A 26,594-nucleotide genomic window follows, 5' to 3' on the forward strand; every position below is an offset into this window, starting at 1 on the left:
CAGTGCTTGAGACGGTTTAGTATTACATCTTCAAAAAATACCTTCGCCTCGCTCCGCTAGGAAGTGAAAGTATAAATTGTCCCAATCTTAGAAAAAAAGAAGTTCTAGATTTTTGTTGGCAGAAATTAGTATATATATGCAGAACCGCCATTACCATTCTGATATATATCAATACCAGAGAAGTGCAAAATTTTGGGCAACATCTAATATTAATTAATTCCAGNCCCCCCCCCCCCCCCCCCCCCATCCTCATGAGGTTACTTACCTTTAAGTGTCAAAACTTAAGTATAAGCATGGAATTAGATTAGTCTCTAACTCCGTGGTATAATTAATATAAGTACCTTTCAGAAAAAAACATAGGGAAAAGGTAATTTTCACAAAATGCCACAACTCATCACTTTTAAGGTTTTTCAGTAACTTTGATTATTTTTTTCAATTGCCATGAATTGGGGTATAAATGAAAGCTTTTCACTTCATTATTTTAATATTGATACTGGAAGATAACCATGTTTTTAGCCCTCACGTTATGAAATTAGTGCTTACAGTTGAAATCCAGTTTCTCTGTACCCTGTACTGTAATTTCGATGAATGAGAGTCTGTCCTTACGTCATTTTAGAAGGAACCAATCAAAACGTGACAAGGGTATCACGTGATTTTCAACACGGCCGTATGTGTATAATGTCAGAGCGGAAATGGTCACTGATCATGGAGGAACACTAGTGGAACGACTGACTGTTCAGAATATGTGGATTACATAGTGATAACTCTTTTTTTTGATATGGCTGATCTGTCACAGTCTCAGTGTTGGCAGCACCGTCTCGGGAAATAATGCTATAGATGAACAGAAGGAATATATCGTTTGATTAGGCTGGAAATTACGTAAAATCGCTGCGTTGATCTTTTGTTTAGAACGGAAATGTGTGTATTCACAGATTCAGCGTAAAGGAGTTCAACAGTTTCTGGAAGATTTCTAAGTAACCGGCATTCTGTTACATTTAGATATGGAGAGTATAGACAAAGACTGCACAGTACTGGGAGGGCTGTTCCAGATCATAGTCAATGACATGAGGGTACGTATATGATGTTTCGCCATCATCAGTGCTTGTCTAATACTGCAGACTCACGCCATGGGGGACTCTGGCTACATGGGTGCCGCCCCTTTCGAGAGCTCACTGCGGGTATCCCTGGGTTTGGATATGTAGACTGCATGTACAAATTTGCCCTTCTACACTATTTCCAGATCAAATCACAACTATAACTTACATTTTGGTGACATAGTAAGGAAGGGTACAGTAACCCCAGCCCTCGTTAAATGAATCAATAATCTGAACCCCAGGGCTAAGACTGTTGAAGTGATATTGTGTGTCTAGTTTTGGTGTCATTAAGGCCAAACTGCCAAATAAAAGAATTTGACCAAAATTAAACAGCAGCATGCATCACATTGAGTTGGAACAGTAAGTATTTTTACCCGGAGAGTATATTTGCAGTTACTTCCTTTACCTATACCACTTAAGTCAATCCAGTCAACATGGACAAGGCTTTCAGTCGACCCTTCATGAGGGTAGGTTGACCCCTAACTATATTCGCTTATTAGAGATTATTATATGACCATTTTTATATCACACCCCATATCAGCCAGAGGGCCGAAAGCCTGTGGGTTGATATATTAGGACTCTCGGGCTGATTGGGGGTGATATCAAAACGGTCATATCATAAACTTTTCATCATATGTTTTTTTCCCATTCAATGGCCGTAGAGATCTCCACTCATTTTGAGAATCAGATAATCCGTGAATATTTTGATGTCCGATTGCATTTTTCTCAGTGTTTTTGTTTCTCATGCTTACCACCGAAGCTCCGGTATCATTAGCATTATTGAATTGTTCCCCTACATCCATAACACGTTTCGTCTACTTTTCCATTTGTTCGTTGTCAATTAATTTGTCTAATTCAACAATCCTTGCATTGCTGCCAATTCCTCCAAAATCTGCAGACGACAGGTGTAACACTAAAAAGCAAAACCAAACGCGGAAGTGGCACCACCAGGAAATTTTGGTGGGACTTTGTAAATCAATCTTTAAATTATTTTCCATGAAACCGCAGTTATTCCATGCAAACAATTTGTTTGTTTACATTCAAAGCAGACAGCAATAAGCGAAAGCAGCAAAATACGGAAATTTTCGAGGGGTGTGATATCATTTTTCTAGGGGTCGTGATATCGCTTTCAAGGGGGTGTGATATCACTCCAAGGGGGTGTGATATTACCCCAGCTGATATCAACTTGTAAATATTTTAGACTCATTACACATACAAAAAGGGTGTTATTATTAGTAAACATAAGATAAGTAAATATAATGTTCTTCCCCAATATTTAGACAGGTCCATATATATTTTTAGCACTTAACGTTATACACCTCTGGCTTGACATGAACACAGAATATCTAAAACTGTCATAGATAGAGAATAATACATGCCTTTTTCCATATATCACACCCAGTATCAACCTGAGACTGCAATATCAGCCCAAGGGCCGAAGGCCCGAGGGCTGATATTGGTCGAGGGTTGATACTGGGTGTGTTATGGAAAAAGGCGTGTTTTATTCTGTTTATTACATACTTACTAATAAAAACCACTATCTTATGATTTATTTTTATTTTTGAAATATTGAAAGGGGTGTGATATGGGTTTTGCGGGCTGATATGGGTTTTGGGGTGTGATACGGCGGGGGCTGATACAGGTTTTGGGGGGTAATACGGCGAGGGCTGATATGGGTAACACAAGTGTGTCGTATCGCATATACAAAAAACCTGTATTTATTAGTAAGTATGTAATAAATAATATTAATAATAATAATAATAATAATTCAAGGTTCTTATATTATTCAATTAAAGCATTTGGCTGAGGTCGATACCTGGATTTATCATATCTTTACTCAGAATATGAGTGTTTTTGCATATTTTATAACTTCTGACCACTCCTGATACCACTTCCGGTCACCCGTGTGATAAGTTTCTCGTAATGCACCCCCCATGCAATAACAATTCTTGTAGTGCGCTCCCTGTTCGGAACATCTCTACTTCTGTATTGGATATGGGAAGCGCCCGAAGCGTTCCGAGTAGAATCCAGATTTGTGCTGTCAGGTTTTTTTTTCATTGTGTTTCATCTGCAATGAATACTATAGTAGTAGTCGGACTAATAATTACTGACAGCATTGATTTGAAACGATATTTATTCAGAATTGACTGAATATCATCTTGTAATTACCTGTTTCAGTTGACATTGTTGATTAAATTATCTAATTGGTTTTTCCTGTTGACTTGATTTTTTGTTGCTTGAACATATATGATAAAAAGTTTATAATATGACCATTTTAATATCATATCCCTTATTAGCCCTCGGTCCCGGCTGATATCGGGACCGAGGGCTAATAAGGGATATGATATCAAAATGATCATATAATAACCTCTAATTATCGACCCGAGAAAAGATATATTGACAGAGGAAGCAGTCCGTGGTCAATATGTCTTTTCTCGGGTCGATAAATCCAGGTATCGACCGAAGTCAAAGGCTACAATTGTTTTATTATTTTCAAAAGAGTAATGTTACCAATCTGAAAAAAAAATCACAGGAAAAATCTACGGAAGCGGGATGATGCGTTCGTTGGAGATACGTCATAATTCTATTTTTAGAAACACCCAGTCTTTCAACAAAAATCATGCGCTCCAAGTCAATATCAGTTTTTATCAGTGGACACGTGATGCACTCCTGTCCAATCACTTGTCGGGAATAATATAAAAAAATAATAAATCGCTTTATCACAACCTAGTTTGTTGGTCGTCTCAAAGCGGTTCACTAATTCTTATCCGTGGTTATAGGGCCTTTGCAACCGGCCAATATCTTTCTCAACTCCCTTGGGAGCATACAGCCAGTGCTGCCATTTTGGCGCTCACAGCTAGCATTATACAGAGGTTTAATTATCATTTAAAACAAAAGGTACCTTTTGATTATCAGGTGGTACTATATGATCCGGGCCGCATGCCCAGCCTCCAGTACATTAAAAACTGGCAAAGCCTCGAGCCGGGGGAGAGCAGGGCAGGGAGCTCCCCCCAGGTTTTTAGCTCACCTGGTCCGAAGGACCAAGGTGAGCTTATGCCATACCGCAGCGTCCGTCGTCCGTCAACTTAACACTACTAGTCATAAGCACTGAGCGGATTTTAACAAAATTTGATGTGAAGCATCCTTGGGTGAAGAAGAACCAATTTTATATAAATGGTGGGTCTGGCCCCCCAGGGGCCAAATAGGGGAAATATAGCAAATTCTTCTTTAAAATCCTTCTTCTTCTGTAGGAATGAAAGGATTTTTTCCATATTTGGTCAGAAGCATCCTTGGGGGAAGGGGAACAAAGTTTGTATAAATGGTGGATCTGGCCCCCTGGGGGCTGAGGGGCAGGGCCCAATAGGGGAAATGTAGCAAATTCTTTAAAATCCTTCTTCTTCTGTAGGAATGGAAGGATTTGTTCCATATTTAGTCTGAAGCATCCTTGGGTGAAAGGGAACCAATTTTGTATAAACCGTGGATCTGGCCCCCCATGCCAGGTACCTGAGGGGTGGGGCCCAATAGGGGAAATACAGCAAATTATTCTTTAAAATCCTTCTTCTTCTGAAGGAATGAAAGGATTTGGTCCATATTTGGTGTGGAGCATCTTTGGGTAGTTGGGAACCAATTTTGTATAAACCATGGGTCTGGCTCACCAGGGGCCTGAGGGGCGGGGCCCAATAGGGGAAACATAGCAAATTATTCTTCTTTAAAATCCTTCTCCTTCTGTAGGAATGAAAGAATTTGGTCCATATTTGGTAAGAAGCATCCTTGGCTAAAGGGGAACAAAGTTTGTATAAATGGTGGGTCTGGCCCCCCTGGGGGCTGAGGGGCGGGGCCCAATAGGGGAAATATAGCAAATTCTTTAAAATCCTTCTTCTTCTGTAGGAATGAAAGGATTTGGTCCATATTTGGTCTGAAGCATCCTTGGGTGAAGGGGATCCAATTTTGTATAAATCAAGGGTCTTGCCCCCAGGGGCCTGAGGGGCGGGGCCCAATAGAGAAACATAGCAAATTATTCTTGAAAATCCTTCTTCTTCTGTAGGAATGAAAGGATTTGGTCCATATTTGGTCTGAAGCATTTTTAGGTAAAGATGAACCAATTTTGTATACCCCGTGGATCTGGCCCCCCAGGTGCCTGAGCGGCAGGGCCCAATAGCTAGGGGAAACATAGCAAATTATTTTTTGAAATCCTTCTTCTTCTGTAGGAATGAAAGGATTTGTTCCATATTTGGTGTGGAGCACCTTGGGTAAAGGGGAATCAATTTTGTTTATTACCCAATAGTCTATATAAATTATAATTAATCATTTTTGACTGTTTCTGGCCTTTTGTCCAATTTCGGCTGTAGGGGTGAAACAGTCAAAACTGTTTTCCCGGTCGGAGCGAACTGTTACCCGGCGCGAATTCGATGCGCAGAAATCCCCCCTCGAGAGCCCCGTTCAAGCGTTTCGGTGACCGCAACTCAGTGTTGAAGCAATGGCAACATTGCATGCAGCATTGATACTAATATTTATTTGGTAATAAAACAATTGTTTCATGGTTATTTTGGGAACAGTCAAAACTATCATCCCTCGGTAGGGGGAAGCCCTGTGGAACTGTTTGCCCTTGGCCTAGCGGCCTCGGGCAAACAGTTCCCCAGGGCTTCCCCCTACCTCGGGATGATAGTTTTGACTGTTCCCCAAATAGCCATGAAAAAATTGTATAATATACCATGGGTCTGGCTCCCCAGGGGCCTGAGGGGCGGGGCCCATTAGGGAAAACATAGCAAATTATTCTTTAAAATCCTTCTTCTGCCGGAATGAAAAGATTTGTTCCATATTTGGTGTGGAACATCCTTGGGTAAAGGGGAACCAATTTTGTATAAACAGTGTGTCTGACCCGCCTGTAGGCAGAGAGGCGGGGCCCAATAGGGAAAATAGAGGGAAAAACTTTAAAATCCTTCTCCGACCATCAGGATTAAGGGATTTTATCCTTATTTAGTGTGGAGCATCCTTGAGTGGCTGTGACTCAATTTTGTATAATTGGTTGGTATGACCCCCGTAGAGGTGTAGGGGTGGGGCTCTGTTTGAAGTTTGTTCTCTATATCTCAAGAATTGGATGGATCTTTCTGAAATTTCATATGTACTTACAGCACCTACCATGGAGTGCTATATCTTTACTTCATACCAATTATAATTACTTTAATTATATTCAGGTGAGCGATACAGGCCCTCAGAAGCAAACTAGGATGAAGGGCTACAAAGTTTGTTAAAATTAATGACCTTCACCCATTTTCAAGGCCACAGGGGTCAAATATGTTAAAAACTTTAAACATCTTCTCAACAACCAAATTGCCCAGGGAGATGATATTTGGCCAGTAGCATGCTTGGGTGAAAGGCTACCAAGTTTGTTCAAATGAATGACCTTTAATTATATTCAAGGTCACAGGGCTAAATTGTTTTAAAAAAACTTTAAACAACTTCTTCTAAATAACCAAAATGCCCAGGGTGATGATATTTGGCCAGTAGCATGCTGAGATGAAGGGCTACAAAGTTTGTTCAAATGAATGACCTTGACCCACTTTCAAGGTCACAGGGGTCAAATGTCTTTAAATCTTCAAACAACTTTTTCTCAATAACCAAAAGGCCCAGGGTATTGATATTGGGCCTTTAGCATGCTGGGATGAAGGGCTACCAAGTTTGTTCAAATGAATTACCTTTACCCACTTCCAAGGTCACAGAAGTCAAATGTCTTAAAATCTTCAAACGACTTCTTCTCAATAACCAAAAGGCCGAGGGTACTGATACTGGGCCTGTAGCATGCTGGGATGAAGGGCTACCAAGTTTGTTTGATTGAATGACCTTGACCCACTTTCAAGGTCACAGGGGTCAAATGTGTTAAAATCTTCAAACGACTTCTTAATAACCAAAAGGCCCAGAGTACTGATATTGGGCCTTTAGCATGCTGGGATGAAGGGCTACCAAGTTTGTCCGAATGAATGACCTTGACCCACTTTCAAGGTCACAGTGGTCAAATGTGTTAAAATCTTCAAACAACTTCTTCTCGATAACCAAGAGGCCGAGGGTACTGATATTGGGCCTGTAGCATGCTAGGATGAAGGGCTATCAAGTTTGTTCAAATGAATGACCTTCACCCATATTCAAGGTCACAGGGGTCAAATATGTTAAAAACTTTAAAACAACTTCTTCTGAATAACCAAAATGCCCTGGGTGATGATATATGGCCAGTAGCATGCTGGGGTAAAGGGCTATCAAGATTGTTCAAATGAATGACCTTCATCTATATTCAAGGTCACAGGGGTCAAATATGTTAGAAACTTTAAAACAACTTCTTCTGAATAACCAAATTGCCCTGGGTGATGATATTTGGCCAGTAGCATGCTGGGGTAAAGGGCTATCAAGATTGTTCAAATGAATGACCTTCACCTATATTCAAGGTCACAGGGGTCAAATATGTTAGAAACTTTAAAACAACTTCTTCTGAATAACCAAAATGCACTGGGTGATGATATTTGGCCAGTAGCATGCTGAGATGAAGGGCTACCAAGTTTGTTAAAATGAATGACCTTCGCCCATATTCAAGGTCACAGTGGTCAATATATGTTTAAATCTTTTAATGACTTGTTCTGTATAACGAAAAGGTCCAGGGTAATGATATTTTGGCAAAAGCATGCTGGGTTGGAAGACTATAAAATCTGTTCAACCTAATGTCCTTGTTCAACATTAAAGGTCTCAGTCGTCATATGTTTAAATCTTTTAATAGGTTCTTATGAATCAAACACTGATATTCTGCCTCTAGCAGTATTTTAGTCCACGTTTAAGATTAAAAGTGTGAGATTAATACCAGGTGAGCGATTCAGGCCCATTGGGCCTCTTGTTTAATGTTTCATGAAGTCTACCAAAAATTATACTGCATAAATAAGGCAAATCATACATCAAAATAAAGAAAACATATTTTCCTGTCGATTTAGACTGCTCCTGGCGTCATATACTATGAATGGTTTTGACAAAATTGCTTGTTTTCTGGAACAGGGTCATTTTACTATAGGGGAATTTGAACAGTTAGCAACCTTGAATATATTATGTGTGTATTGACAGACCAGACTTGTATCTTGGCCTGAATCACAGTATACTGTGGTGTGTTGGTTGATGAAGGCATGTCCGGCAAGGATGTTGAAGTATAATGTATTATTGTTCTCAATGATTCATATCCCTTATTACTGTTGGTTTCTTCCTGTTGATAACTCTATCAACATTCCTGATCAGTTCTCCACTGTCTGTATATATATATATAGGGATTTTATTCGGGGAAATTTCCTCACATATGGGGTAATATTTACCCTATTTCTGAGGGAAATTCCCAATCGACATAACTTTCCCCAATTTCAGTAAAATTTTCCACCATTCATTGCCACCAACGTTAACAGTCATGCTTGGGTGATCATGATCACTTGCAATTGTTGCCCCAGGCCTAGGGCTGTACATGTGAATCGAAGGAGCCAGTTTACCTGTGCTTTGGTCATTGGCGAGAAATCATGCAATAACTGGCTTACTGCATGCTTCCCAACTCGAACAAAACAGAAAAGTTGAATAAAAAACTGTTCACCTGGACAATCTTTTTACTTACTGCATGCTTCCCACCTCTCACAATGAAAAAGTGTAGGCAATAAATCACTTGCTACCACAGTCCACTGCACACATAATCCCCTTTCAAGGCCAATCATGATTACATGACCATGAAAGGGTGTGTGCCCAGTGGACTGTGGTCACAAATGCTGTAAGAAAGGGGAGATAATCAATCAGTAAAACAATACAGGGGAAAGGATAAACTTATATAATAAGTTGACACATTTAAAATAAGAAAAAAGAAGAAGTTAAAAATGGTAATTCATGATTGATAAACAAACAAAAAGATTTCCTTATCACGTGAGAGGATAAGCATTTCCTGGAAAAGTTTATAATCTTTAGAAGCTGTTCCTTTATACAAAATTGCACATTCAAATATACCATTAATGAAAGAACTGGAATTCCTTAGAGATTGTTAAACCCTTATATTGTATGCATGAAAATGGTTTCAATATCCTGTACCTTTGCCACATCTTGAAAATTAAACTGAAAATGTAGTCAGAAATTCAACATTGTTTCCCGTATTTTGTTCCTATTGTTGAACAGACACTCCTTAACTTCCCTGACACTGGAGCTGGATAGTAATCCAAAAACACTTGTATCCATTATGAAGGATACACTCAGACTGGGCTATTGAGAATAAAGACAATCTTACCTGGTTGTGATTATTACTCACACAGGTACATGTAAATTATCTGCAGTGTACATGTAGGGTAGATAAAAAGATTGTCCAGGTGAACATTTTTTACTCAATTTTTCTGTTTTGTTCGAGTTGGGCAGCATGCAGTAAGCCAGTTATTGCATGATTTCTCGTCACTCGGCACTTATTACACCCTCGCTTCGCTCGGGTGTAATAAATCCCTTGTTACTCGAAAACCATGCAATAACCTTTACCTACCCTACACTGCAGATAATTTACATGTACCTGTGTGAGTGAGTACTAATCAGAATCAGGTAAGTTTGTCTTTATTCTCAATAGCCCAGTCTGAGTGTATCCTTCGTAATGGATACAAGTGTTTTTGCATTACTATATCCAGCTCCAGTGTCAGGGAAGGTAAGGAGTGTCTGTTCAACAATTAGAACAATATACGGGAAAGAATGTTGAATTTCTGACTACATTTTCAAGATGTGGCAAAGGTACAGGACATTGAAACCATTTTCATGCATACAATATAAGGGTTTAACAATCTCTAAGGAATTCCAGTTCTTTCAATGAATGGTATATTTGAATGTGCAATTTTGTAAAAAGGAACAGCTCCTAAAGTTTATAAACTTTTCCAGGAAATGCAAATATTATCCTCTCGCGTGATAAGGAAATCTTTTTGTGTTTTTCAATCATGAAATTACCATTTTTAACTTCATTTTTCCCTCTTATTTTAAAATGTGTCAACTAAGTTTATCCTTTCCACTGTATTGACTTCATTGTTACTCACTGATTGATTATCTCCCCTTTCTTACCGTATTTGTAACCACAGTATCATGATTGGCCATGAAAGGGGCCCCAGGGGCCTGATGGGCGGAGCCAAATAGGGGAAACATAGCAAATTATTCTTTAAAATCCTGCTTCTTCTGTAGGAATGAAAGGATTTGGTCCATATTTGGTCAGAAGCATCCTTTGGTGAAGGGGATCCAATTTTGTATAAATCAAGGGTCTGGCTCTGCAGGGGCCTGAGGGGCGGGGCCCAATAGGGGAAACATAGCAAATTATTCTTTAAAATCCTTCTTCTTCTGTAGGAATGAAAGGAGTTGGTCCATATTCGGTGTGGAACATCCTTGGGTAAAGGGGAACCAAGCTATGACTTAGAAACTAGGTCCCTAGGGGTTTGGTCAGGGAACCAATTTTGTATAAACGGTGTGTCTGACCCCCCTGTAGGCAGAGAGGTGGGGCCCAACAGGGAAAATAGAGGTAAAACCTTTAAAATCCTTCTCCTACCATTGGGATCAAGGGATTTTATCCTTATTTAGTGTGGAGCATCCTTGAGTGGCTGTGACTCAATTTTGTATAATTGGTTGGTATGACCCCCGTAGAGGCATAGGGGTGGGGCTCTGTTTGAAGTTTGTTCTCTATATCTCAAGTACTGGATGGATCTTTCTGAAAAATGTAAACTAGAGACAATAACTAACAATTTTCATATAACTTTTATTCACATATAACATACATTTTTCAAGTTATGCACATTTGAAAAATCAAGTAAATTAATCTATATTTCAATAATTAATTCAGCAGTGGTGCCCCTTTACATAAAAAAACAATGTAGCAGCATAAAGGGTTAAACAAATTCTCCCGCTTCCTTTCGCACGCCTGTTTGGCAGCGTTTTGGATTCCTGCTAAATGTCCCTGATGGAAAATCACTCTCCACTTGCCGCATATGTTTCGTAGATTTAAGTTACAAGTCGGGGAACACATCAAACATGGCGACGCATTTGAAGAGGAAGCATAACATTTCGTCATCCTGTATCGTATCAAAATGTATCGTATCGTGGGTAGATATCGTGATACGTATCGTATTGTGGCATACATTTTTGTAGGTGTATCGTTACAGCCCTACTGACCATGTATATGAAAAGCTGAATGCACTCACAAATTGCCCCTGTGGACGTTACCTTACAAACAGTTAATATCATGATCACTAGACCCTATTATAATATACATTGTATGCGTGCTGGTCATGAGGAGATAAACACTATCATGCTACCAGGAATTAAATACTTTTAATGAGAATATTTTCCCATGCTAGCCTACAACTATCCAGGTGAGCAATACAGGCCTTCTGAACCTCTTGTGGAATTACGTATTGACAATTAAGTCTACATTGATACTTATGTTTCATTTTTCAGGGCAGCTCCTTCATTTGGGAAGATTTCACTTGTAAGGCTGCCAAGCTGCACTCTTCCCTCAAGTAAGTTTGATCTTGTACATGTGCTGTATATATATATACTCTGCATGTATATATATACATTAAAGAAGTTCCTCTATTAGGCTCCACCCCTCTGCCCCAAATTATATAATCATAATTTACCTGTAATAACTTCCTTAAAGATTTATTTCACCCTCATGATCTGTTCTTGTTAGTTCACCTGGCAGGTAAGTGCTTGTGAGCTTATGGTATGGTCTTGTAGTCTGTCATCTGTCATTTTTTTCTCAGAAAGACTTCTTTAAAGAACAGGAGGACCTAGGATCATGATATTTGGCCAGTAGGTACCATGGATGGAGTACTAGTGCTTTATGGTTTCTCAATAAATAACCTTGACCTACTTTCAAGATCACACATGTCAAATGTTTTAAAACCCTTTAAGCAACTTTTTCTTTGGTATTTGGCCAGTAGGTACATTGGATTGCATAGAGTGCTATGAATTTTCCTACTTTCAAAACCACAGTGGTCAAATATATGAACGTTTTCAAACAACTTCTTCTGAATAACCAGGAGGCCCAAAAGTGATGATACTTGACCAGTAGATTCCTGGGATGTAGTGTTATGAAGTTCTTGAAGTGGCCTGGATGATCATGACCTAAACCTTCAGTGGAGGTCATTGGGGTCAAATGTGTTAAAACTTTTGAACAACCTTTTTAGCCCACTATCACCAAAATCTTTCTCCTTTTGCATTAATGTGGGTATTTAAACCAAATGTGTTCTTGAACATCCTTAAGGAAAGGGGGCTAAACTTTGTATAAATGGAGGCTGTGACCCCCCTTTGAGGCAGAGGGGTGGGGCCCAATAGGGGGAATAGAGAAAAATATCAAAATCCTTCTCCTTTTAAATAAACCGATGAAAGGATTTGAACCAAACTTATATATTCTAGAGCATCATTTGGATTTCCATTTTGTATAAATGGAGGATGTGCCCCTGCCTTTGGGGCAGATGGGTGGAGCCTATTAGAGGAACGTCTTAATAATTCTTCTTATTCAGTTCGTTTGGAGGGATTTTAACCAAATTTTCTGTAGAGAAACCTTGGCAAAGACATTTTTTTTTGTAAATGGAGAGTATGTCTCCCAGGGAAACTTGAGGGAAATCTTTAAAATCCTTCCCTTTTTATAAGATTGGAGGGATTTTTACCAAATTTGGTCCAGAGCATCTTCGGCAAAGGGGTTTCAATTTTTAAAAAAATGGAGAGAGTGCATTTGGCCTCCTTTAGGAAGAGGGTTGGGGTTCAACACGGGAAATTGACATTAATGTTTAAAATCAATCCCACTTCGTGGGGGTAGAAAAAAGGGGACCCAATGAGGGACTGGTGTTGCCATAAGACAGAACCAATATTTGGAAATAGTTACAGTATTATGTTTAATTTGATGAGAATATTTTGCAATGGACATGGTTGCTAAATTATCCAGGTGAGCGATACAGGCCCTCTGGGACTCTTTGTTGTGTTCTGCCCTACATTTAGACATGGGATGATTAAATTCTCATATTTCTCCATTTGCACAGGAAATTGTGTGACTTGAGAGGTTGTCTTATTTAAGTGAGTTGTCCTCCACTTCCGGTGAAACCAAGGAATAACGAAGCACACTCATTGTGGCTGAACACATTTGTGTTTGGTGCTACAGTAATTATATAAGTGCTGCCAAAAAAATATTAGTTTTTATGCACTCAAACTTTGGCCTCCATTGCAATATAATTAATCTGTTGATAGAGCTGATTTTTCAATGCACATTTAAATCTTTGGCTGTACATGTACAGTGCTATAATGGTGTGTACAGTGCTATAATGATATGTACAGTGCTATAATGATATGTACAGTGCTATAATGATATGTACTGTGTTATAAGGATGTGTACAGTGCTATAAGGATATGTACAGTGCTATAATGATATGTACAGTGCTATAATGATGTGTACAGTGCTATAAGGATATGTACTGTGTTATAAGGATGTGTACAGTGCTATAATGATATGTACAGTGCTATATGTACAGTGCTATAATGATATGTACAGTGCTATAAGGATATGTACAGTGCTATATGTACAGTGCTATAAGGATATGTACAGTGCTATAAGGATATGTACAGTGCTATATGTACAGTGCTATAAGGATATGTACAGTGCTATAATGATATGTACAGTGCTATAATGATGTGTACAGTGCTATAATGATATGTACAGTGCTATATGTACAGTGCTATAATGATATGTACAGTGCTATAAGGATATGTACAGTGCTATATGTACAGTGCTATAAGGATATGTACAGTGCTATAAGGATATGTACAGTGCTATAAGGATATGTACAGTGCTATAAGGATATGTACAGTGCTATAAGGATATGTACAGTGCTATAAGGATATGTACAGTGCTATAAGGATATGTACAGTGCTATAAGGATATGTACAGTGCTATAAGGATATGTACAGTGCTATATGTACAGTGCTATATGTACAGTGCTATATGTACAGTGCTATAAGGATATGTACAGTGCTATATGTACAGTGCTATATGTACAGTGCTATAAGGATATGTACAGTGCTTTATATTTATATTTCCATAATAAGAATTCGCAAAAAATAATTTATGTCTTTTCCAAATTTCAAATTTCCCGCTTATTACCGTCATGTCAGGTCAATATCTAGAACGGCACAAAGATAACAGCTGACGTCAAGCGCTATTTCCCATACACAATTGAAATGACTCCGCAACTTTCTTTAATAATTCATTTGTTTTTAATATATATATATATCATATTCTCGATTCATAAATAGTAACAAATAACATTTTGTAAGTAACTAATCAAGTGTCGTAAAACATTTTCCGATTTTATTGCGACCTATATCCGGCACACGCACTCAACGGAAGTCTGCAGTAATCAGGTCAGAGTTACATTTGAAGTCCGGCATGTTGTTGATGTTGATCGTGCAACCGGAGAAGGTTGAATTGGTGAAAAATCCAGGCATACAATTGTCTGTTGATCACACAGACACTTGAGACAGGCAGCTGGTGTTCGGGAGCAAAGCAGAAGATACTGATAAGTTCGGTAGTGACACTGTTAAGTTGCTCGGAGGTGCAAAGACCAACTTCAGTTATAGTCTCATAAGATGAAATTTACAGTGCTATAAGGATATGCACAACTAATTAGAAGGATGTGGAATCTACATGTGAAATTTGAGATTGGCTTGTCGGACATCTTGGTTTTTCAATCGGTCCCAAGATTCAATATGCATAACTACAAAAATGAACATGTAGGTACCACCAAAAACATTCTTGTTTCTTTTCAGAAAGATCCCTCATGCTTTTTTTGAGGAATAGCCCCAACAAATTTTAAGTTTCAATATTGAAATGGGATGGGGGTGGGGGTAGGGGTGTCAGGGTGACTATTGCTCTCAATTGCAAATCTAGTTACTTCCCTTCTCCATGAATTTGTTCCACCGTTTTCCTTAAAAAGTTGGATTCCAGTGATGCCTCTTGTGAGTATTGGGCTGCATGATTGCAGTACCGCATTCAACATAGCTGCTGCAGTTTCTGATTTGTTGAAATGTTGCCCTCCATTTTCTCAGAAACTGCAAGACAGATTTCAATGAAAATTAATATGAGTATTGGTAAACATGGTTATGAAAGAAAGCTTTTCTACACAACGGCACTTCGAAGATGGGTGCCATCATGACCTCTCATCGGTCAAAATTTCGATATTAACTGATTTCGATAAGATTTGCTATATGGAGATAAAATATGCCATTTACATAGAATAGCATAATTAACTCATCTGGTCCAAAGGACCAAGGTGTGTCAATGCCATGCTGTGGCGTGTGTCGGTCAACAAAACAGCGTCTTCTTCATTACTGCTGATGGGAATTTAACCAAATTTGCCTGGAAGCATCATTAGGTGGTGAGGATTCAAAAATGTACAAATGAAGGACGGGCCAAAAAGGGTCATAACATGACTTGTCTGAATCTAAGAGATAGATTTCAACCAGATTTGGATGGAAGCATTCTTAAGTGGTGGGGATTTAAAATTGTACAATTTATTTGGTAACCCCTAAGGTGGTGGAGATTCAAAATTGTAAAAAATATAAAAATGGCCCCCCTAGGTAGGGACTGAGGAACGAGGCCAAAAAAGGATTATTCTGTCATATTGGTTTAGGCAACTTCTCCTCTGGAACAAAGTTAGGAGGAGTTGAAGCTTTTTCAGGAAGTGAGGATTCACAATTAAAAAGAAAGACAGACTGACTCCCCGGATCTTAGGGGCTGGGCAAAAAAGAATGTTTAACTTTGACGTTATATAGATCCCCACCCAATAACATGTATATATTTGTAGAGCATCAAGAAACAAACACAATCATGATAAATATAATAAGAAATGATCTGGGGTCTTGCCCAAACCCTAGGGACTTATTTAATTCCTGAGCCATAACATTAAATCTTGCTGGGCATAAAGGTCATGGTGAGCAATACAGGCCCTCTGAGTCTCTTGTTTACATGGTTTAACATAGCAACGAAGGTCATTTCAGGACTTCTATCATAGCTGCTGTTACAATCAGAACTTATTATTGTCATGCTTCCTCTAATTTGCTCCGCATGTTCCACCATTTTTTGGTAAACTATCATTCGGCTGCATGCAGTTGTACATCCAAGATTGCCACTGGTAAGTTGTTTATATATTGACCTGTGTGTGGGTTGGTATATTAACCTCTGTGTAGGTTGTTATATTAACCTGTGGGTGGGTTGAAATTGGTGAAAAGTAGGCCCACCATTATCTGAGAAAATGCAAGGTGAATTCCTATGAAATGTCATATGAGTCTTAGTAGACATGGCTAGATGTGGGAGACACCTTTGTTTTAACCACTGCATATCCAAGATGGCTGCCATATAGCCTTTGATTGGTTGTAATTTTATAAATATTGGCCAATTTTGATTTAAATTGGTATTGACTTATTGTTAAAATTAACCTCTGCGTGGGTTGTTATATTGACCTCTATGTGGGTTGTTATATTGACCTGTGTGTGGGTCGGTATATTGACCTCTGTGTGGGTTGGTATATTGACCTCTGTGTAGGTTGGTATATTGACCTGTGTGTAGGTCGGTATATTGACCTGTGTGTGGGTTGGTATATTGACCTGTGTGTGGGTTGGTATATTGACCTCTGTGTAGGTTGGTATATTGACCTGTGTGTAGGTTGGTATATTGACCTGTGTGTGGGTTGGTATATTGACCTCTGTGTGGGTTGGTATATTGACCTCTGTGTAGGTCGGTATATTGACCTGTGTGTAGGTTGGTATATTGACCTGTGTGTGGGTTGGTATATTGACCTCTGTGTGGGTTGTTGAATTGACCTCTGTGTGGGTTGTTATATTAACCTCTGTGTAGTTTGTTATATTAACCTCTGTGTGGGTTGTTTTATTAACCTGTGTGTGGGTTGGTATATTGACCTCTGTGTGGGTTGTTATATTAACCTGTGTGTGGATTGTTATATTGACCTCTGTGTGGGTTGTTTTATTAACCTGTGTGTGGGTTGGTATATTGACCTCTGTGTGGGTTGTTTTATTAACCTCTGTGTGGGTTGTTACATTGACCTCCATGTGGGTTGTTATATTAACCTCTGTCTGTGTGGGTTGTTACATTGACCTCTGTGTGGGTTGTTTTGGGGACTTCTGTAATGGCCACTGTTAGGATGAGAACTTGTTTGATTGTAGCTTTCAAATAACATTTGCAGTGATATTTGAGTAATAAAGTTCATTACAATACTATTCTTATTAAGTGTTACTGATGTATGTTGCAGAGCTACACTAGGTGCCATTGGCGCATTTTTAGATGCTTTCCAGAAGGTTGCAGACATGGCAACAGGATCAAGAGGTAAGTCTGATTATCCCCTTTAATATATATGTAGTGCTCTGGTAGTGACCTAGAACACTTAACTTTACCACCAAAGAAATTTGAATGTGTATAGATGGAATAAGAAGTTTGTCAGCGTCTCTTTGTTGTATAATTAAACATAATGGATTCGAATATGTTCCATCAGACGTAGAAACCAAGTAGTGGCTGATATCAAACTCTCATCCACAGTTCTTAACATCACATGATATCAAACTCTCACATACAGTACTTTACATCACGTGATATCTAACTCTCGCATACAATACTTAACATCACATGATATCTCACTCTCACATACAGTACTTTAACATCACGTGATATCTAACTCTCATATACAGTACTTTACATCACGTGATATCTAACTCTCATATACAGTACTTAACATCACATGATATCTAACTCTCACATACAATACTTAATATCACATGATATCTAACTCTCATATACAGCACTTAATATCACGTGATATCTAACTCACACATACAGTACTCAACATCACATGATATCTAACTCATACATATAGGACTTAACATCACATGATATCTTACTCTCACATACAATACTTAACATCACGTGATATCTAACTCTCATATACAGTACTTAATATCACGTGATATCTAACTCTCACATACAGTACTTAACATCACGTGATATTTTACTCTCACATACAGTACTTAACATCACGTGATCTCTAACTCTCACATACAGTACTTAACATCACGTGATATAGAACTCTCACATCCAGTACTTTTACATCACGTGATATCTCACTCTCACATACAGTACTTAACATCACGTGATATTTTACTCTCACATACAGTACTTAACATCACATGATATCTACCTCTCACATACAGTACTTAACATCACATGGTATCTAACTCTCACATACAATACTTAACGTCACATGATATCTTACTCTCACATACAGTACTTAACATCACATGATATATAACTCTCACATACAGCACTTAACATCACGTGATATCTAACTCTCACACACAGTACTCAACATCACGTGATATTTTACTCTCACATACAGTACTTAACATCACATGATATAGAACTCTCACATACAGCACTTAACATCACGTGATATCTAACTCTCACATACAGTACTTAACATCACGTGATATTTTACTCTCACATACAGTACTTAACATCACGTGATATAGAACTCTCACATACAGTACTTAACATCACATGATATAGAACTCTCACATACAGTACTTAACATCACGTGATATCTCACTCTCACATGCAGTACTTAACATCACATGATATCTCACTCTCACATACAGTACTTAACATCATGTGATATCTAACTCTCACATACAGAACTTAACATCACGTGATATTGAATTCTCATATAAATACTTTACATCACCTGATATCTAACTCTCACATACAGTACTTAACATCACATGATATCTTACTTTCACATACAGAACTTAACATCACGTGATATTGAATTCTCATATAAATCCTTTACATCACCTGATATCTAACTCTCACATACAGTACTTAACATCACTTGATATCTAATTTTCAAATACAGTACTTAACATCACGTGATATGATATCTCACTCTCACATACAGTACTTAACATCAAATGATATCTAACTCTCACATACAGTACTTTACATCACGTGATATCTCACTCTCACATGGAGTACTTAACATCACATGATATCTCACACTCACATACAGTACTTAACATCATGAGATATCTAACTCTCACATACAGAACTTAACATCACGTGATGTCTAACTCTCATATACAGTACTTAATATCACGTGATATCGAATTCTCATATAAATACTTTAAATCACCTGATATCTAACTCTCACATACAGTACTTTACATCACGTGATATCTCACTCTCACATGGAGTACTTAACATCACATGATATCTCACACTCACATACAGTACTTAACATCATGAGATATCTAACTCTCACATACAGAACTTAACATCACGTGATGTCTAACTCTCATATACAGTACTTAACATCACGTGATATTTAACTCTCACATACAGTACTTAACATCACGTGATATCTCACTCTCACATGCAGTACTTAACATCACATGATATCTTACTTTCACATACAGAACTTAACATCACGTGATGTCTAACTCTCATATACAGTACTTAATATCACGTGATATCGAATTCTCATATACATACTTTACATCACCTGATATCTAACCCTCACATACAGTACTTAACATCACGTGAACTCTCACATACAGTACTTAACATCACATGATATCTTACTTTCACATACAGTACTTAACATCACGTGATATCTAACTCTCATATACAAACTCTCACATACAGTACTTAACATCACATGATATCTTACTCTCTCATACAGTACTTAACATCACATGATATCTTACTCTCTCATACAGTACTTAACATCACATGATATCTTACTCTCTCATACAGTACTTAACATCACATGATATCTTACTCTCTCATACAGTACTTAACATCACATGATATCTTACTTTCACATACAGAACTTAACATCACGTGATATCTAAGTCTCATATACAGTACTTAACATCACATGATATAGAACTCTCACATACAGCACTTAAGATCACGTGATATCTAACTCTCACATACAGTACTTTAACATCACATGATATCTAACTCTCATATACAGTACTTAACATCACATGATATAGAACTTTCACATACAGTACTTAACATCACGTGATATCTAACTCATATACAGTACTTAATATCATGTGATATCTAACTCTCACATACAGTACTTAACATCACATGATATCTAACTCTCACATACAGTACTTAACATCACGTGAACTCTCACATACAGTACTTAACATGACATGATATCTAACTCTCACATACAGTACTTTAACATCACGTGATATCTAACTCTCACATACAGCACTTAACATCACATGATATAGAACTCTCACATACAGCACTTAACATCACGTGATAATTAACTCTCATATACAGTACTTAACATCACGTGATATCGAACTCTCATATACAGTACTTAACATCAACGTGATATAGAACTCTCACATACAGTACTTAACATCACGTGATATCGAACTCTCATATACAGTACTTAACATCACGTGATATCTAACTCGTACATACAGCACTTAACATCACGTGATATCTAACTCTCATATACTACAGTACTTAACATCACGTGATATTTAACTCTCACATACAGTTCTTAACATCACGTGATATCTAACTCTCACATACAGCACTTAACATCACATGATATAGAACTCTCACATACAGTACTTAACATCACATGATATAGAACTCTCACATACAGCACTTAACAGCACGTGATATCTAACTCTCACATACAGTACTTTAACATCACGTGATATCTAACTCTCACATACAGCACTTAACATCACGTGATAATTAACTCTCATATACAGTACTTAACATCACGTGATATCGAACTCTCATATACAGTACTTAACATCAACGTGATATAGAACTCTCACATACAGTACTTAACATCACATGATATCTTACTCTCATATACAGTTCTTAACATCACGTAATATCTAACTCTCACATACAGTACTTAACATCACATGATATCTTACTTTCACATACAGTACTTAACATCACGTGATATCGAATTCTCATATACAGTACTTAACATCACGTGATATCGAACTCTCATATACAGTACTTAACATCACGTGATATCGAACTCTCATATACAGTACTTAACATCACGTGATATCTAACTCTCACATACAGCACTTAACATCACGTGATAATTAACTCTCATATACAGTACTTAACATCACGTGATAATTAACTCTTACATACAGCACTTAACATCACGTGATATCTAACTCTCACATACAGTACTTAACATCACGTGATATCTAACTCTCATATAAGGTACTTAACATCACATGATATCTAACTCTCACATACAGTATTTTAACATCACGTGATATCTAACTCTCACATACAGTACTTAACATCATGTGATATAGAACTCTCACATACAGTACTTAACATCACGTGATATAGAACTCTCACATACAGTACTTAACATCACGTGATATAGAACTCTTACATACAGTACTTAACATCACGTGATATAGAACTCTCACATACAGTACTTAACATCACGTGATATTTAACTCTTACATACAGTACTTAACATCACGTGATATCTAACTCATATACAGTACTTAACATCACGTGCTATCTCACTCTCACATACAGTACTTAACATCACGTGATATCTAACTCTCACATACAGTACTTAATATCAAGTGATATCTAACTCTGACATTCAGTACTTAACATCACCTTTGAAGGAATTTGCTGGTTACTATCATGTTGTTTTAATCGCCTTTTTCTTGCTATATATTTTATGTAATTAAATATCTGTTAATATCACTTGTTTCGATGTGAGTTTTGCTTAATATCATCAGCTCACCTGTCGAGGGTGAGGCATCCTGTTACATGTGAGGCCCCTTCCAGAATAGGAATCAGAATCAGAAATTTGATAGATATGTTCTTGACATTTTGTACTGTTGCACTACTGTTTTTGGTTATGTACACGCCACAGAAGAGGCGACTAATGTTGGAACCCCATGCAGCACCGTGAATTTCCATACTGCGGAGGTTGATACCACATTCATATATGTTTAAGTATAGTAGATCTGTTCTCCTGGCTCTTAGACCAGTGAGTCATGATATTACTACACATCTTCTAGAGAATTTTCAGTAATCAAATTCGAAAAAAATAAATTGTACACAAGACGTGGGACACGGGCAGGAAAGGTTGCTGTTAGGCGAATACCAAGTGTTATGGTCGTTAAATCAAACAGAACCAATTTGGTCACTACAAATGGTCTGTCCGCCTCGCACACTTTCTTGCACGGCCACACTGCACTTACAGAAGTATCAGGTATCAACACTTTTTTGCATTCTAGTTACGCTACTTCCACATGGATTCCGACATCATCAGTATCGTACGAGAATCTACATGTCATCAAGCCAACAACAGCTGGTCACTAAGTCAATTATTTCGCTGAATTAAGTGTCTTTAAACTGTCGCTCGGTGAAGAATAAGTCATTGTCCATTGGAGATTTTGTAACATCCAGGACATTGACATTCTTGCATTGACAGAGGTTAGGTTCAGATAATGATGACCAGGTACTAGCTGAGCTAATACCAACAGGCTATGGATTCCTCCACAATGCTAGACAAACGTGGTGGTGGGTTGGTTGTTCTGTTTAAGTAAGGCCTAAGTTTGAGACATCTCTCTTCCAGCCATGATGATGTATACACACAATTTGAGCACATGACTTGTTCTGTCATTGTTGGTGATAAACAATTTAGTTTGTGTATCATTTACAGGGGTCAAATATGATTAAAACTTGAAACAACTTCTTCTGAATAATCAAAACACCCAGGGTGATGATATTTGGCCAGTAGTATGCTGGGATGAAGGGCTACCAAGTTTGTTCAAATTAATGACCTTGAGTTATATTCAAGGTCACAGGGGTCAAATATGTTTAAAACCTTTAAACAACTTCTTCTGAATAACCAAGAAGCATATGATAATGCTGTTTGGTCAGTAATTTGCTGGGATCAAGGGCTACCAATTTTGTTCCAATGAATGACCTTTACCTGAATTCAAGGTCACATAGGTCAAATATGTTTCAAGCCTTTAAACAACTTCTTCTCAATAACCAAAAGGCCTAGGGTTATGATAGTTGGCAAGTAACATGCTGGGATGAAGGGCTACCAAGTTTGTTTAAATGAATGACCTTGACAAATAGTCAAGGTCACAATGGTGAAATATGTTTAAAACCTTTAAACAACTTCTTCTCAAATACTGAAAGTCCTAGGATGGTGATATTTAAGTAGTAGCATGCTAGAATAAAGGGCTACCAAGTTTGATCAAATAAATGACCTTCACCAATTTCAAGGTCACAGGGGTCAAATATGTATAAAACCTTAAAACAACTGCTTCTGAATAACTCAGGCCCAGGATGATGATATTTGGCCAGTAGCATGCTAGAAAAAAGGGCTACCAAGTTTGTTAAAATGAATGAACTTTACTTATATTCAAGGTCAAAAGCAATGAAATATGTTCAAAATCTTAAAAAAACTTCTTCTGAATAACCAAATGTCGCAGGATGATGATATTAGGCCTGTAACATGATGGGATGAAGGGCTATCAAATTTGTTCAAATGAATGACCTTGAATTATATTCAAAGTCACAGGGGTCAAATATGTTAAAATCTTTAAACAACTTCTGCATAACCATAAGGCCTAGAATGTTGATATCTGTCAGTAGCATGCTGGGATTAAGAACTACCAAGTTTATTCAAGTGAATGACCTTGATTATATTCAAGGTCACAGGGGTCAAATTTGTTTAAAATCTTTAAAAAAAATCTTCTGAATAAACATGAGGTCCAGAATGTTGATATTTAGCCAGTAGCATGCTTCTATGAAGGTCTATCAAGCTTTTTCATTTGAATGACCTTAACCCACTTTCGAGGTCACATTTACTCAAATATGTTAAAACATTTAAATGACTTAATTTCAATAAACAAAAGGATAGGTAGGTGATGTTTTGCACATTGCATCCTGAGATAATGGGCTATAAGATTTGTTCAACATAATGACCTTGTTCAACTTTCAAGGTCTCAGGAGTGAAATGTTTTTAAATCTTTCAACAGGTTCTTTTGAATTACTTTTAATCATAAATACTGATCATTTTCCTTTAGCTTTATTTAAGATCACTATTAAGGTTACAAATATGAGATGTATACCAGGTGAGCGATGTAGGCCCTTTGGGCCTCTTGTTTAATCAGTGAGTAATTCTTATGTTTTCCGGACAAACCTCTGGTTAATTTTTTTGTCAGTTTACAGACGATGGCCAAACGTCTAAAATATCCTTGTGTAGTGTCCAGCAGGTCACGTAGTAACGAGATATAGCTTGATAAAATGGCTGTGCGGAAATATATAACGCATGGAAACCAATGACTAGACGCGTACGGTATTGACAGTTTTACCAACAAATTATTTTTACTGAGAATTGTCAACTGATAATATGGAGTTAAATAACCACCAAATACAATACCAGTACAAACTAGTCATAGGGATTGGAAATTCCTTAATTATCAGCCTTTAGCTTTGGTGAAAATGATTTGCTCCAAATATGCATGTTCAGTTCTCTTACATCATTTTTAGGTCACCTGAGCTTTGCTCAAGTGACCTATTCTAATCGCTTTCCGTCCGTCGTCGTCCATCGTGCGTCGTGCGTAAACTTTTTACATTTTCAACTTCTTCTCAAGAACCAGTGTTGTTGTTTTTTCAAACTTGGTCAGAATCATCCTTGGTAGATGAGGCTTCAAAATTGTAAAATTGGGATTCCTACCCCAACCCCTGAGGCCAGGGCGGGGCCCCAAAGGGAAAATTAATCAATATTTCAAAAATCATCTTCTCCAGACTCAGAGGTACTACATTCATTTTCTCTGCATGGAAAGTAAGATCATCAGGGGCTTTATTTAAATCGTAAATTTCAGGAACCCTGAGCTATCCGTTTTCCCTTGGGGAGGGGGTAAAGTTTACTATAGTTTATTTAGGGAAATAACACTTTCGGGTATATTTTATCCATTTTCAAAAGAAAATTACTCAAACTTAGTCAGAATCATCTTTGGTGAATGAGAGTATTACTTTGTAAAATTGGGATTCCTTCCCCATCCCCAGGGGCTAGGGCAGGGCCCAAAGGGAACATTTACCAATATTTTCAAATTCTTATCCTTTGATGACATGACAAGTATTGTTTTTCACTTAGTTTACTTGTGATTTCCACATCACATCTAAACAATAAAATAAAGCTACCAGTACCTATAATATAACTCAGGTGACCGCTAAGGCCCTTGGGCCTCTTGTTATTTCATTTTAACAGATGAAAGAAAGAAAAAAAGAAATTATTTGCAACTTGTTTGTGTTTTATGGTCATAAAACATGAACATTTTCTTCAAGTAAATCAACCACATGCTTTCTTATCATATCCTAGGTTGGCATGGTTACCTAAACAGCGTGTATGCATACCAGGTCATTGTTAGACCATTTTGATTGACAGGTGGAAATATGTCAGTTGTAGCTTGGTCAATGATTTATTATACTGAAAATAATCATACAGGAGATGGGGTGACTTTCATGTCATTTTGACATATTTCTAGTTGAGCTTGTTTTAAAATGCACTCAACTAACTTAACTTTAGATGCATAAATGATATTAACTGCCTCAGAATTGTTTTTGAAAATAACTTATTGAAAATGAAATGCATTCATTGCCTTTGTTCATGATATTTTGTTCTTTGTGTCTTTTCAGGTGCTACCAAGGATATTGGTTCAGCCTTAACAAGACTTTGTATGCGGCATAGAACGATAGAGGCCAAACTTAAGAGTCTGACTTTGTAAGTGTTTTAAGGCCAAAATGAATTAATTTGTTATACCCCCTGCAACGAAGTTAAGGGGGGGGGGGGGGGGGGGGGGGGGGGGGGGGTTATACTGGAATCAGCTTGTCTGTCTGTCTGTCCATAGAATTTGTTTGTCAGGACAACTCCTTCTAAAGTAATGGACCCATTTCAATGAAACTTTCCCCATATGATAACTACCACCTGATGTTGTGTATCCAGGTATTATTTTTTCATTCTGACCTTTTTAGGTCACCTGAGCTTTAGCTCAAGTGACCTATTGCTATCCGTTTTCGTCCGTCGTCGTCCGTCGTCCATCGTCCGTCGTCCGTTAACATTTTACATTTCAAACTTAAAGTCAAGTTCTGCTGGGCCGATTGAACTAAAAGTTGGTAGGAATGATCCCCTCATGGTCCTGACAAAGTGTTGTTATTTTTAGGGTCGATCAGAAATCCAATATGGCCGCCCCAGCGGCCATTTTGAAAACCTATTTCAAACTTAAAGTCAAGTTCTGCTGGACCGATTGAACTGAAAGTTGGTAGGAATGATCGCCTCATGGTCCTGACAAAGTGTTGTTATTTTT

General features: G+C 37.8%; 1 protein-coding gene across 4 annotated transcripts in view; it reads left to right on the forward strand.

Moving 5' to 3' along the window:
• The first annotated feature begins 668 nt into the window (after nucleotides 1-668).
• The window catches only part of LOC110454375 (metastasis suppressor protein 1-like), a 104,220-nt gene continuing 78,294 nt past the window's right edge, over nucleotides 669-26,594 (forward strand). For all 4 annotated transcript variants that reach the window (XM_021503843.1, XM_021503846.1, XM_021503844.1 and 1 more), the window contains exons 1-4: nucleotides 669-1,070; nucleotides 11,559-11,620; nucleotides 17,423-17,496; nucleotides 25,927-26,011. In XM_021503843.1, the coding sequence (XP_021359518.1) occupies nucleotides 1,002-1,070; nucleotides 11,559-11,620; nucleotides 17,423-17,496; nucleotides 25,927-26,011 (290 nt within the window). In that variant the 5' untranslated portion in view covers nucleotides 669-1,001. The remainder of the gene's footprint in view (nucleotides 1,071-11,558; nucleotides 11,621-17,422; nucleotides 17,497-25,926; nucleotides 26,012-26,594) is intronic.

The sequence above is a fragment of the Mizuhopecten yessoensis genome, unplaced genomic scaffold (genome assembly GCF_002113885.1).
Source record: "Mizuhopecten yessoensis strain PY_sf001 unplaced genomic scaffold, ASM211388v2 scaffold7817, whole genome shotgun sequence".
Classification (NCBI taxonomy): domain Eukaryota; kingdom Metazoa; phylum Mollusca; class Bivalvia; order Pectinida; family Pectinidae; genus Mizuhopecten; species Mizuhopecten yessoensis.